At 40.7% G+C, this 12,307-nt stretch overlaps 1 protein-coding gene across 2 annotated transcripts; it reads left to right on the forward strand.

Annotated features, from left to right (window-relative positions):
• The first annotated feature begins 274 nt into the window (after positions 1 to 274).
• LOC121882314 (recombining binding protein suppressor of hairless-like) lies at positions 275 to 7,619 on the forward strand. 2 transcript variants are annotated; one of them, XM_042390475.1, is made up of 11 exons: positions 275 to 479; positions 1,295 to 1,333; positions 1,461 to 1,556; positions 1,643 to 1,808; positions 2,235 to 2,409; positions 2,545 to 2,682; positions 3,812 to 3,924; positions 4,116 to 4,256; positions 5,273 to 5,428; positions 5,576 to 5,679; positions 5,779 to 7,619. In XM_042390475.1, exons 1-11 carry the CDS (start codon positions 460 to 462, stop codon positions 6,098 to 6,100), a joined length of 1,470 nt encoding a protein of 489 aa, XP_042246409.1. In that variant the 5' UTR covers positions 275 to 459; the 3' UTR covers positions 6,101 to 7,619. The 2 variants fall into 2 exon arrangements, with proteins under 2 accessions (XP_042246409.1, XP_042246419.1); XM_042390485.1 differs by lacking the exon at positions 275 to 479 and adding an exon at positions 632 to 650.
• Positions 7,620 to 12,307: the final 4,688 nt, after the last annotated feature.

Below are 12,307 nucleotides of genomic sequence, written 5' to 3' on the forward strand. Positions count from 1 at the left end.
TCTATCCTTCAGTATAGAGAGGTGTAGTTTGCTTTATTGCTCAATAAGGCGTGGGAATCCAGTTACAGTGCGGGTTCCATGTGTTAAAAAAAAAAAGGAAAAAAAGGAGCCAGTTGTGAAAGTTCCTCTTCATCTCGCGATATCATCGCTCTAACTTCATTCATGTCTATTGTGAGAGTTTTTCCGCTCTCGCGCGACTTTGTAACTTTCCCACGCCTGTTGTTTTGGCGTCTGCCCTCTGCCCGTCGGCCCTCCCTCCCCCCCTCTCTCACCCCTCTCCCCCGTCACACCGGTCACACCTCCCCCCCTCTGTTTCTCCCGTCTTTTCCTTCCAGTCTGGTTCTTCTGTTGTGCCGTTGGCTTTGGTGAGGGGCTGGGGGAGGGATCTCGCGATTGTTAGACTTTTTTTTTTTTTTTTTTTTTTAATTTTTTAGGGGGTGGGGGGGAGTTATTTGGAAGATGGCGCCCGTTGTTACGGGGTAAGTACTGAAATTCAAAGCATAGTGTTATCAAAAAAAGTTTAGTTTTGTTGTGGTCAAGCGTTGCCAAGTTGTAGCGTGTCTGACTGTTGTTTTTAGGTGTTTCTACTGTGGTTTTGGCTTCAGTAGCTCAGCCCGACACAGTTCTACTGTTGTGTGGCTTAATGTGGGGTCAGTTGTGCAAAACTATTACTCGCAGTATCGCCTGGTTTCTCTGCCATTTGTTGTGCTGTCGTACGATTACTATTTCTATTTATTACATTTTTTTTTGTCAGTTAACAGTCTTACATTTTGCCTCAGCTACTTCTTTTATGTCTATTTAATTATTATTATTTAACAAGATGAGGACAGCAACAATGTAATATCTTTACAAAGTATTGCAACATTGTTACATTAATGTCACAGCAGTTGAGTAGCTTTTAATTAGTTGTTAATTAGTAATTATGTACTTAAAGCAGAGTAACGTTATTGCTAGAATACTTAGAGGGTTCCCATCTTCATCATAAACTTATGGGTTTAATTATTCTCTCATCAAAAAGTATCTCAAAAAGAGAATGATTGATTCATAGTGATACTTACTGTACTGTTAACTCTCCATCTACATATAACAATCATTGTTTACTGTGCAGCGAACCGTCACCACATGTTGGTCTGTGGTCTCAGGTTAATACAGCATCCGTGCATTACAGATGTAACCGACTTTATGCACCTTGCCATCCATTTTCTTCAAGCTCTCTTTTTTGTAATCTGTGCTACATAAACCCTGCAATGGAACCACATGTAAAAACCTTTCACCCTGATGTTTTGTTTTGCAGGAAGTTCGGTGAGCGACCTCAGCCTCAGCGTTTGACAAGGTACAGAGAAACATAGGCACCCCTTCACAGAGCAAACAATTCAGAACCAGTCTCTGAAACCAGTGTAGAAAGCTAAAGGAAAACAACTTGGTTAACTGTGTTAACATGTGTTTCCCCCCAATTTCAGAGAGGCTATGAGGAGTTACTTAAAGGAGAAAGATGATCAAACAGTGCTCATACTACATGCAAAAGTTGCACAGAAGTCATATGGCAATGAAAAAAGGTTTGTGTGGGAGTGTTCAAAGCTGCATCATTTGAATGTGTGTGTGTTGTAGTGTGTGTTTTTTGACCTCTGCTTGTGTCAATTAGGTTTTTCTGCCCTCCACCATGTGTGTATCTGATGGGCAGCGGCTGGCAGAAGAAGTTAGAGAGTATGGAGAAGGAGGGTTGCACAGAGCAGGAGGCCCAGCCATGTGCATTCATTGGGATAGGCAACAGTGAGCAGGAGATGCAGCAACTCAATCTAGAGGGAAAGGTAGGTAGGCATCTATAGTAACACTCCACTGCAATGGTTTTAATTATCAATAATTATATTGATGGTGTTTGTAATCTACACTGCATACATTCTCTTTCCGTACTTCACTCATTCTAGCAAATTTGCTAGTGTTTTTCATCAGTTGCTTCACTGCTGTTAAACCATGCAAAGTAAACCACAGCATGACATGTTTTTGCTGTTTCGCTTTGCAGTTTGACCATATCCTCTGTTTGTCGCTGCAAAACTCCCTTACCTCCGTTCACACTGTAGCTGATATTCACGCACATCCTCATGTGTTCTTGTTTTTCTAGAAATGCCAGTGATGAACTTGTTCTCAGAGGGGAGATGACAGGGAAGTGAAAGGGGGACAAGAAGATATACATACGCAAACAAAACCTTCTAACTTTTTTTTTTTTCTTGCATTAGCACTTCTGCACAGCCAAGACGCTGTATATCAGTGACTCAGATAAAAGGAAACACTTTATGCTGTCTGTGAAGATGTTATATGGGAACAGTGCCAACATCGGAGTCTTCCTCAGCAAGAGAATCAAAGTCATCTCCAAGCCTTCCAAAAAGAAACAGTCCTTGAAAAATGCAGATTGTGAGTCGCACAATGTCACATCACGCTCACATAACACACTGACATTTAATTTTCATGTGAAAAAGATCAAATGGTTTACATTTGAGATTCCCTTTGACTGTTGAAACATTTCTCTTTCTCTCTCTTATGGCTCAGTGTGTATAGCGTCAGGAACAAAGGTGGCGTTATTTAACCGTCTGCGATCACAGACTGTTAGTACCAGGTATCTGCATGTGGAGGGTGGAAACTTTCATGCCAGTTCCCAACAGTGGGGCGCCTTCCACATCCACCTCTGTGAGTCACACTTTCTCTTGCCTATAATTAAAAAAAATCTTTCCAGTTTTATTCTGACCTTTTCTTTTATGCTCTCTGCACTTCTCCTTTGTTTTCTCTTATTAATGTAGCAGTAGATTTTTAAAACGTACTCACATGGTATCTTAAAGGGGCCATATTATGAAAAACTCACTTTTTCAGCACTTGTGTGTGTATATTTGGGTCTCTGATGCTGCTCTGACCCGGAGCAGTTTACCACTGGGAAGAGTTTATTTTTTAAACTTTTGGGAATAAGTGGATTTATCTTCAAACTCGCTTCTCAATCTAGCCGGAGCTAAGTTAACACCGGAGTCACACACCACCTCAGCTGCTGTCATCAATAATAAACATCTTAAATGCCGGTGAGTTTATATCATTTTAAAGTTACACAGTATGTAGATATCTGGGTGTATAAACAGGAAGGTCGCTGCCGTGTTTAGATGATGTTATTGTGAGTCTGGATGGAGCAGCTATAATGTTAGCATAGCTCTGATCGATCTGAGCTTCATTCAGAAGACAAACATTTTAAAAGTTGTTTGCTTGTCGTCTTGTCGACAGACCTGACAAAGCATGATGTAGTTATTTCGGTATCCATTTGATCCATTTATTGCTATTAAATCACAGCATCTTTTAGTATTTTATTTTTTATTTTGGGTTCATATAATATTAATGGTAATATTAATGCGCTGGTTGGGGACTAGTCGGTGCCTGCCACTGCTCGCTGGCTGTTTGAGGCGAGTAAACACAAATGATCCTGCGGTCAAACTAATGCGAGTAATGCAAAGCGTTTGGTGTGTTTGCTGCACCGCTCATGGGCACAGCAATGCTTCTCCAGGGTTCACGTTCAACAGTTTCCATGGTAGTGAGCACACCCCTGCAGAAGATCCTGAACAGGGCTGTTTAGATAGGATGAGAAGACTTCTGTGGTGCTTCATCCTTGTGGTATTTTGACCAAAGCATGTCAGATACATTTTATTAAGACCCAAGGGAACTGTGTTAACTTATGGAAAAAGGGCTTATAATATGGCCCCTTTAATTCCTGCATTCCTATTCAGTCAAACCCAACAAAAAGAGTGACGTACTTGTTTGTGTTCTGTGTCATTTTGCTTAGTGGACGATGAAGAGTCTGAGGGAGAGGAGTTTGCTGTGAGAGATGGCTACATTCACTATGGGCAGACAGTTAAATTGGTCTGTTCTGTAACTGGCATGGCCTTGCCTAGACTGGTATGCATGTGTCTATGTCAATTCATGTGTCACTTGTACTACTGTTTGTGTGGGAGTGAGCAGTCATACCGCTGGTGTACTTAAATGTGGGTGCAGGGATGTTTCTAACTGTGTTTGTGTGAATTTGCACACATGTACATGATTTGTTTCTGCGTTGCTATGATGAGAGTTTGTTTGCCTGAATTTCTCAGATCATTCGCAAAGTGGACAAGCAGACTGCATTATTGGATGCAGATGACCCGGTGTCCCAGCTCCACAAATGTGCCTTCTACCTGAAAGACACAGAAAGAATGTATCTCTGTCTCTCACAGGAGAGAATCATCCAGTTCCAGGTGTGCAGTCATTCTTATTAAATCTTAGTTTAACTTGTAGTTGTACTGAAGAAAATATGGCTCAGAGATGGCTCAAGAAAAAAACATCTTCTTCTTTATCTTTATTTTTGCATATTGAAAACATTTCACAAGATTCAGCACCTGCAAAGCAGCAAAGTCTGAACGCTCACTTTAGAGATGTTTTCTTTTATAATGAAAAGAAACATTTTTATAGAAAAAATTGTCAATAATGTCGCTGGTAAGAATGTGTGTGTTGTATGTTGAAGGACAGGTTCACATTTTTTCAGGCTTAAAACAACAGTCAGGTGCCCATGTGAACGTGCTGTAATCATTCCTCCTGTTCATGCTGACTATTAGAAGATCCAAATGCACTTACAATGTAAGTTATGGGGGACAAAATCCACAGTCCTTGTTTTAAAAGTTTATCTGAAGATAATATGAAGCTTCAGCCACCTGAGTAAATCAAATAAAGTGAATATTATCCACAGTTTAGCATCAAATTCCCTCTGTGCACCCGGGGGGGGGGGGGGGATGTGGATTTTGTCTCCCATCACTTGCACTGAAAGTGCATTATGAAGAGATCTTTATAGCCAGTATGAGCAGGAGGAAAGATTACAGCAAGAAAAAACATGTGTCAGTGTTCATTTGGGAAACTTACTACTGTTTTAGGAAAGACTTGAAAAACTGTGAACCTACCCTTTAACTCTATAGTATTTCTGTCAATTCTTTCTCTGAAAGTGTTTTTCTAAGTTTGGTTAGAACAACTGTTTCTGCTTGTAGACAACAGAACATTAACCTGCTTACAGCAGGTGTGAGCTTTGAAATTAGTACCCAGTGAAGAGGTCGTGCCGTTTCTCTCAGTGAACATTCCAGAACAAGAGAAGAGAGTCTAACCTTTGACCCCGTTATTTTCAAGCTCCGGCCTGACTCTGGTAACTTGCTCAAGTGTGTTTTTCCCCTTGTTGGATATGAAAGTGGGAAGTGAAATTTATTTACATGCTTTTTTTTCCCTTTAGGCCACACCATGCTCCAAAGAAACTAACAAAGAGATTATTAATGATGGGGCCTCCTGGACTATCATTAGCACTGACAAGGCAGAGTACACCTTTTATGAGGGCATGGGCCCCGTCCCCTCACCAGTCACACCTGTTCCTGTGGTGGAGAGTCTACAGGTAAACTAACAGCCTTTTCTGTTGAAAATATACTTATGTTTCTTGTCAGCAAACATAGGTGGCATTCTGGTTAGCAACTACTTCCTTTTTAAATTTTTATAGAGCTTGAAGGGACTTTTTTTGCCTGTTTTGCATGTCTGTGTCAAGTTAAATGGTGGAGGAGACGTGGCAATGCTGGAGCTGACAGGACAGAACTTCACCCCTAACCTCAGAGTTTGGTTCGGAGATGTGGAGGCTGACACCATGTACAGGTACAAGAGTCTTTTTAGTGTTACATATCTGTGCGTGTGCACATTTGTGTGTGATGGCCCAAATGCTCAAACCATGTCTCATCTGTCTGGTCCACTAAGATGTGGCGAGAGCGTCCTGTGTGTGGTGCCGGACATTTCAGCCTTCAGGGAGGGCTGGCGCTGGGTGAGACAGCCGGTGCAGGTCCCCGTCACGCTGGTCCGCAATGATGGAATCATCTACGCCACCGCCCTCACTTTCACCTACACCCCTGAACCGGGGCCCCGACCCCACTGCAGCGCCGCGGGGGCCATTCTACGGACACATAATACCTCTTCATCATCACCACCTTCTTCATCTTCACCATCGTCCTCATTGAGCAGACTCGGGGATGGCCACGGGGTTTACAACAGTAGTGATTTGATTTTATTTGACTTGATTTGATTTTATTAGGATCCCCATTAGCTGATGCAGAAAACATCAGCTAGTCTTCCTGGGATCCACACAAAACACATGACAAAGGAGAAACCATCAACACACATAAAACAAGTAACAAAAATAATAAAAATAAGTCAATAAATAAAATTAAAATAAGTAAGCAATGCATACTAAGATCTAATGCAAACAGTCATGAGGTGGTGCTTCACTTGTTTTTTGAAACTAGCTTTATTTGGAGTTTTAGAAATATGACCTGAAAGGGAGTTCCATTCAACCACGGCTCTATACAGCACTGCACGTTCATTCAAATTTGTTTTCGTTTTTGGATTTGTGTAGTTACCACTGGTGGCATGTCTGGTGGCGTATGTGTGTGCATTAGAGCTAAGTGTGAGCTGCCCATACAAACAGTCAGGGATTTTTAACACATTAATGTTTTTTTGTTTTTTTTTTACAAAAGAAAGAAGTGATGCTTCTAACCTCTCATCAACTTTCAGCCAGAAAAGTCAGTCATGCATGTTGCTTATATTAGCAACGCACTGAAGGACAAGCCGAGCTGCTCTGTTCTAAATACATTGTAGCTTCCCTAGATTCATCTTTGTAGTACCTGACCAGACTACCAGGCAGTAATCTAAGTACGATAATACTAAAGTCTGCAGGACCTGTTTGGTCAGATGTGGTGTTAAAAAAGAAGAGTACAGATATGTTTGTTCCATCTTTTGCACAAGTAAATCTATATGTCTTGACCATGATAGTTTACAGTCTAAAGTTACATGAACAAGATTTTTTCCTGTACTTGCTCAACAGCAACATTGTTCGGTACCAGATTTAGCTGGCGTTTAGAGCTTAATGAGTGTTCTGTTCCAAATACAGTGCTCTTAGTCTTAGATATGTTCAGGACAAGTTTGTTATCAGTGATCCAGTTAAATACTATCTGCAACTTTTTTTGAGGGCTAAAGTGATTTCCTGTTGGTGCAGAAAGTGTTGAATCATCTGCATACATAGACACAGGCTTTTTTACAAACAAGTGGGGAATCACTTGTAAAAATCGAGAAGAGCGGTGGATTAAGTGAAGAGCCCTGCAGAACGCCACACTGTCTTGCATTGGAGAAGCCTCTGTTAAAGAAAACCCACTGTGTTCTCTTAGTTAGGTAGCTTTCTATCCAGGCTAAGACAAGTGGAGTAAAGCCATAACACTTTCCCTATAAGCTGGTAGTTGCTTGTCAAGTTCATAGAAATAGCATTGTATCTGGTTAAATACATTTTTTCCAGCAAAGAGAGAGCCAGTTGAGCCAATAGAGGTATACAGCAATGCAGTGGCTCACAGTGTGGTGTTCGCATTTCCTGCCTGACTTTAGAAACTTTGCCAACAAAATGATCGTTAAAATAATTGGCAATATCTACAGGTCTAGTTATAAAAGACCCTTCCACTTCAATGAACGATGGAGTAGAATTACTCTTTCTGTCCGTGATCTCTTCATGTCATTAATCCTGCTTTAAAATACAATTTCTTCCTCTTATTGTTCAATTTAGTGACATAGTTCCTCAGTTTACAATATTCTTGCTGATCAGATGTGCAGCCAGACCTATTTGCCACTCCTTTTGCATCGCCTCTTTGAACCATGCATTCTTTTAATTCATTATCGACCCGAGGAGCCCTAACAGCTCTAACAGTCAGCCTCCTGAAAGGTGCATGCTTAACTTAACTGGAACCACCAGCTCAGTGAAAACATGAAGTGCAGTACCTGGGTCTCTCTGTTTACTGACATCAGAATGCATATGAATCATCTTTTATATACAATTTTGACCCAGCCTTTGGAACTTTAGTCTTCCTAGATATGCTTACTGAATTATGATCGCCAAAGCCAATGGATACAGCTTTAGAGTAGAGTTCAGCAGCATTGATGTACATGTGATCAATGCATGTGGATGATACAGTTCCTGTCTTGTTAGTATGCACCCTGGTAGACTGGTTAATAACCTGAATCAGATTACAGACACTGGTTATAGTAATAGTCAGAGGACAGCTTGATGCAAGAAAATGTATGTTTCGGTCTCCCAGGACATAAATTTCTGTTTTCATTACATGCACGACCAAATTATCAAGATACTGACTGTTAGAGCTTGATGGCCTATAATAGCATCCCAGCAATATAGATTTTAGGGGGGATAGGTGAACCTGTAACCATAGCATTGCAAAATCACATGACATTAGATATCCTCTGAATTTAACAGGGATGTGGTTCTGCATGTACATTGCAACTCCTCCCCCATAGATGTCCCTGTCCTTTCTATAAAAGCTGTATCTCCACTGTAGCATCAACAGATGTAATATCTAAATGAGTTTCAGAAATGGCATGAATATGAATTTGTCAGATGTTCTCTATATCCTGGACTTTACTTAGGCAACATATGTTCACATGAGCTATTTTTAACCTTTTCTTGGGAAGTGTTGACATCAACATGGTGTCGGAAAATTAACATTCAGTGTTTGTGCTGGTGTGTCCCTGAAGTTACGAACATGTATTCTTGGCTGATCTTTCCACTCTGGCAGTCCTTTGGGAGGGAGGGTGGACAATGACTCTATTATAGCACATGTAGACAATGTTTGTCTTTGTCAGAGTCTGCTCTCCCCCTCACCTGTTGCTGTGAGAATTATCCAATCATTCAGTCTCACTCTCTGCTCTGCCACACCCCTCATTAGTTCAACCACCTTCACCTGGCGCTCCCACCTGCTCATCATCTGCAATCAAGCCTGTATATAAGCTGCCTCGGCCCACTCCCTCCTTGTCAGATTGTCTACACTACTATGCTAAGTCGTCTTGCTTTCTTCACTGGAAATTGAACCCCGATCTTCCACTTCCACAGCAGACAAAGACCAGGGAACAGGCAGGCAGAACTCAGAGTCAGGGACAGAAGGCTGGTGGGTTTACCGGGGCAGAGACAAGGAGCGATGGTCGAAGACAAGCTGATCAGAAACCAGACTCTGACAGTCTTGGATCATTCAGCTTTCATGATTGGGACGAGTTCTTTTTGTTTCATCCTTACGGTTCAGAGTAGTCCTCGTTAAAGTGGAAATAGACAACTTTTCACTTATTATGAAGTAAATGTTAATTGCACAGTGTAATGGCTATAGAATAATGACACCATCTGCATTTAGATATGTTCCTTATAAGCCTCGCTTTCACTATGCAATGCCACCACGTATAATGTCCCGTGAAAATGAAGGCACAAAGGAAGTGCATAAATCATTGTGCAACCAAAAGAGGAAGTGGATGGCACTGTTTTCTCCAGTAGCTATCAGTAGCTATATCTCATGATCATTTCTAAGGTGGCCAACCTCTTTCTATTGTCTAATTGCTATATGATAAATGTGGAATATTGCACAGGCAAATCTGATGATAAAATACTTATATGTCCATATGCTGTGTTTTAGTTGCATTGAGTATACCATCTGAATAAAATTGTCTTTTGATTTCTAGAGGTCTTTCTTCCCATTAGCTATGGCAGGTAATGGGAAGAAAGACCTCTAGAAATCAGTTAGCTAAGCTAGCAGCCCTACAGCCATAGAATACTGGATCAGTATCCAGTCAGGCTGATCTACTTGTTCATATGTTCAACGGACAGAAAACATGTTACTACCGTTGCACAGTTTCTTTCATTTTGTAAAAACAAACATGGTACCAACCCAGTTCACTTATTTCAACACACACTAAAGAATTTCTATCTGCTTTCATGTTTCCATTATATGCTAAATGAATAAGCAAACTTACACTTTTTCTCCTGATGTTTTCTTCTAACGTTACCCCCCTCTCCACCCCGACGAGTTAGGGTTAGAGTAACTAACCCTAACCCTCCTCGGCTGTTATTTGTTTGTGTGAAGCAATAACGTTACTCAAATTATTACTATGCAATGCACATCATTACAATAGCTTTTGCCATTTTCCAAATTCAATATAAAATTATGACAATTTCACTTTACCGCTACACTGAACATGCTTCTTCTCTCTTATTTCCAAAGTGGTGTTGATCATTTCTTCACGGAGCTAGGCTCTGAGGGGGGGAGTTGAAAAGTTGTCTGTTTCCACTTTAAGGTAGATGTTCCTATCTCTTGGTTTGTTTCCTCTTGCCATAACAGCTGCCTTGTCCTTCATCTTAAAAACTTGACAATCGATCTGTGTCAGTCTCATGCTGTTGTGGGATCACCTGTCTGGTGGGCTCGCACCACCTTGATCCATTCCTCATCCATTTCTAACTTTTCAGCTAGAATACAGCGAACCTTGTCCTCAGTTTTCTCCCAGCTCTCATGTTGAGACTCTGGAATGCTGTTAATAATAATGTTCCTTTTTGACTGCCCCTCGATATAGTCAGTTTTCCCATCAAGTGATGGTGCAGATTATCACACCGTGTTTATGTCTCTGCGTGCATCTCTGCACATTGTTGCATCTCGTCGCTGGTCTTTTTCTGATTGTCCAGTTTGTGTGTAGTTCAGGCTCAGTTTATATTCTGTGACATCTTTTACAAGGTCATGGACTCACTTGTTTGTTGTCTCCATGAATAGTTGTAGAAACGTTTTGAGGTTTTATTCCTGGGGTCTTTAAAGAAAACTTTCTGCTGTTTTAACATTTCTGTCAGGACACTGACGGTAATGTATTCCTTAGCAGCTGATTCTTTGGGGGGCTTTTTCAAAGGCATTTCTCAAAGTTTGCAATGTAAATCAAGGTGAATTAAACTGTAGGCTACGATTCGTTCATACCACCAGAACCGGAACTGTGACTCAGGCATGTTGTCAGGGTCGTCAACCATATCAGTGGTGTCCCTAGTAATACTTGTGTGTGTGTGTGTGTGTGTGTGTTGTGATTGAATGTGTGCTATAAATGAATGTGTGAGCAAATGTGTGCATGTGCTTTCCAAAGAGGCTCAAGGGCCTGTGAAGAATTGCACACAGAACTCAGAGACTCTTCATCAGAGAGCAACTGTGATCATCACGAATGCACAAGAGAGTTCGGGGTGGGGAGGTGGGGTGGACAAGTTTAAAAAGAATACTCGGGCTACTGACTCCCCTCTTTAGCTCCACCTTGTGGATTGTTGTGGACATGTCAAAAGGACCTTGATATTTGAGATCTTCACCTAAAATAAGATGAATCTGCCTTCTAACTCTCACATCAACCTGATTTGTAAAAGAACATTTTTGTTTTTATATGCCTGTGGATTGGAAGCTATTTTCATGCAATGCTTTCTGTCCACAGAGGTCATGTTTTTACTGAAAAGTGTGTTGACTTATCTGTTGTGTGCAAGGGAAAAATTTTGTTGTAAGAGTAACATAGTTTTTACGGACCAAGGAATATTATTATATTATTTTATTCATATTATATTTTATAAGCTTTTGCCGAGGTACATTTTGACTTTTGTTGTATTATACTGCATAGTGAGTTCACTTTTGTTACCAAATAGAATTTGTCATGTTGTTGATTCCTGTTTGAGTTTTGTCTCAACGAGGTGGTCAGGATGGAAATGGCTCCTCTACTTTTCTCCTCAGCTCTTTTTTCATCTTCACTGGTGTGTTTTGGAACTAGATAGCCAAATGCAACTTATTTAGCAGTCATTACAGAATGTTTAACTATCATACATGCTGTAAACAAAAGCTGGATTTTTAAGGAGACTCATCAGACTCATCGCTTAACTGCCTTAAATGTTGAAGGCCACTGTGCTCAAATGACCAGTTTCTAACTACTTTTCATATCAAAGATGACATTGAGTTAAATGTGTGTGTTGTTAACATGTAATACAGTATCTGTGTATTCTGGGAGACCAAGGCATGTGCTTTCTAATCAGTTTGCTGTTTTTGTACCTGAATATAAATCATCAAATCAAATCTCTCAAGCTCAAATCTCATATAATTAGTCCCTGTACTTGAGCAAAGTACACAGCAGTGCTTGTGTTTTCACATCAGTGTTGAAAATTTATTCTGTAGTACCCTGTTATAAAGTTGAAACTTAACATCTGTCTAGTCATTTTAAAGATTTGTTTCTGTGCACATGGCATAAGAAGTGGCCTTAAGTTTCCATTTCAGTTTGAGCTGAACGTGTTGGAAGAGCTTTAACACCATCTCTGCCTTGTAGCCTGCAGCACTACCGTCACACCGCCACCTGCTGCTCAGCTAAGTCATGTTGAGGTTCAGCCTTATTCAGTCAGGTTTTGTGCAAAATGGCATGT

This window comes from Thunnus maccoyii, chromosome 2 (genome assembly GCF_910596095.1).
Source record: "Thunnus maccoyii chromosome 2, fThuMac1.1, whole genome shotgun sequence".
NCBI lineage: Eukaryota > Metazoa > Chordata > Actinopteri > Scombriformes > Scombridae > Thunnus > Thunnus maccoyii.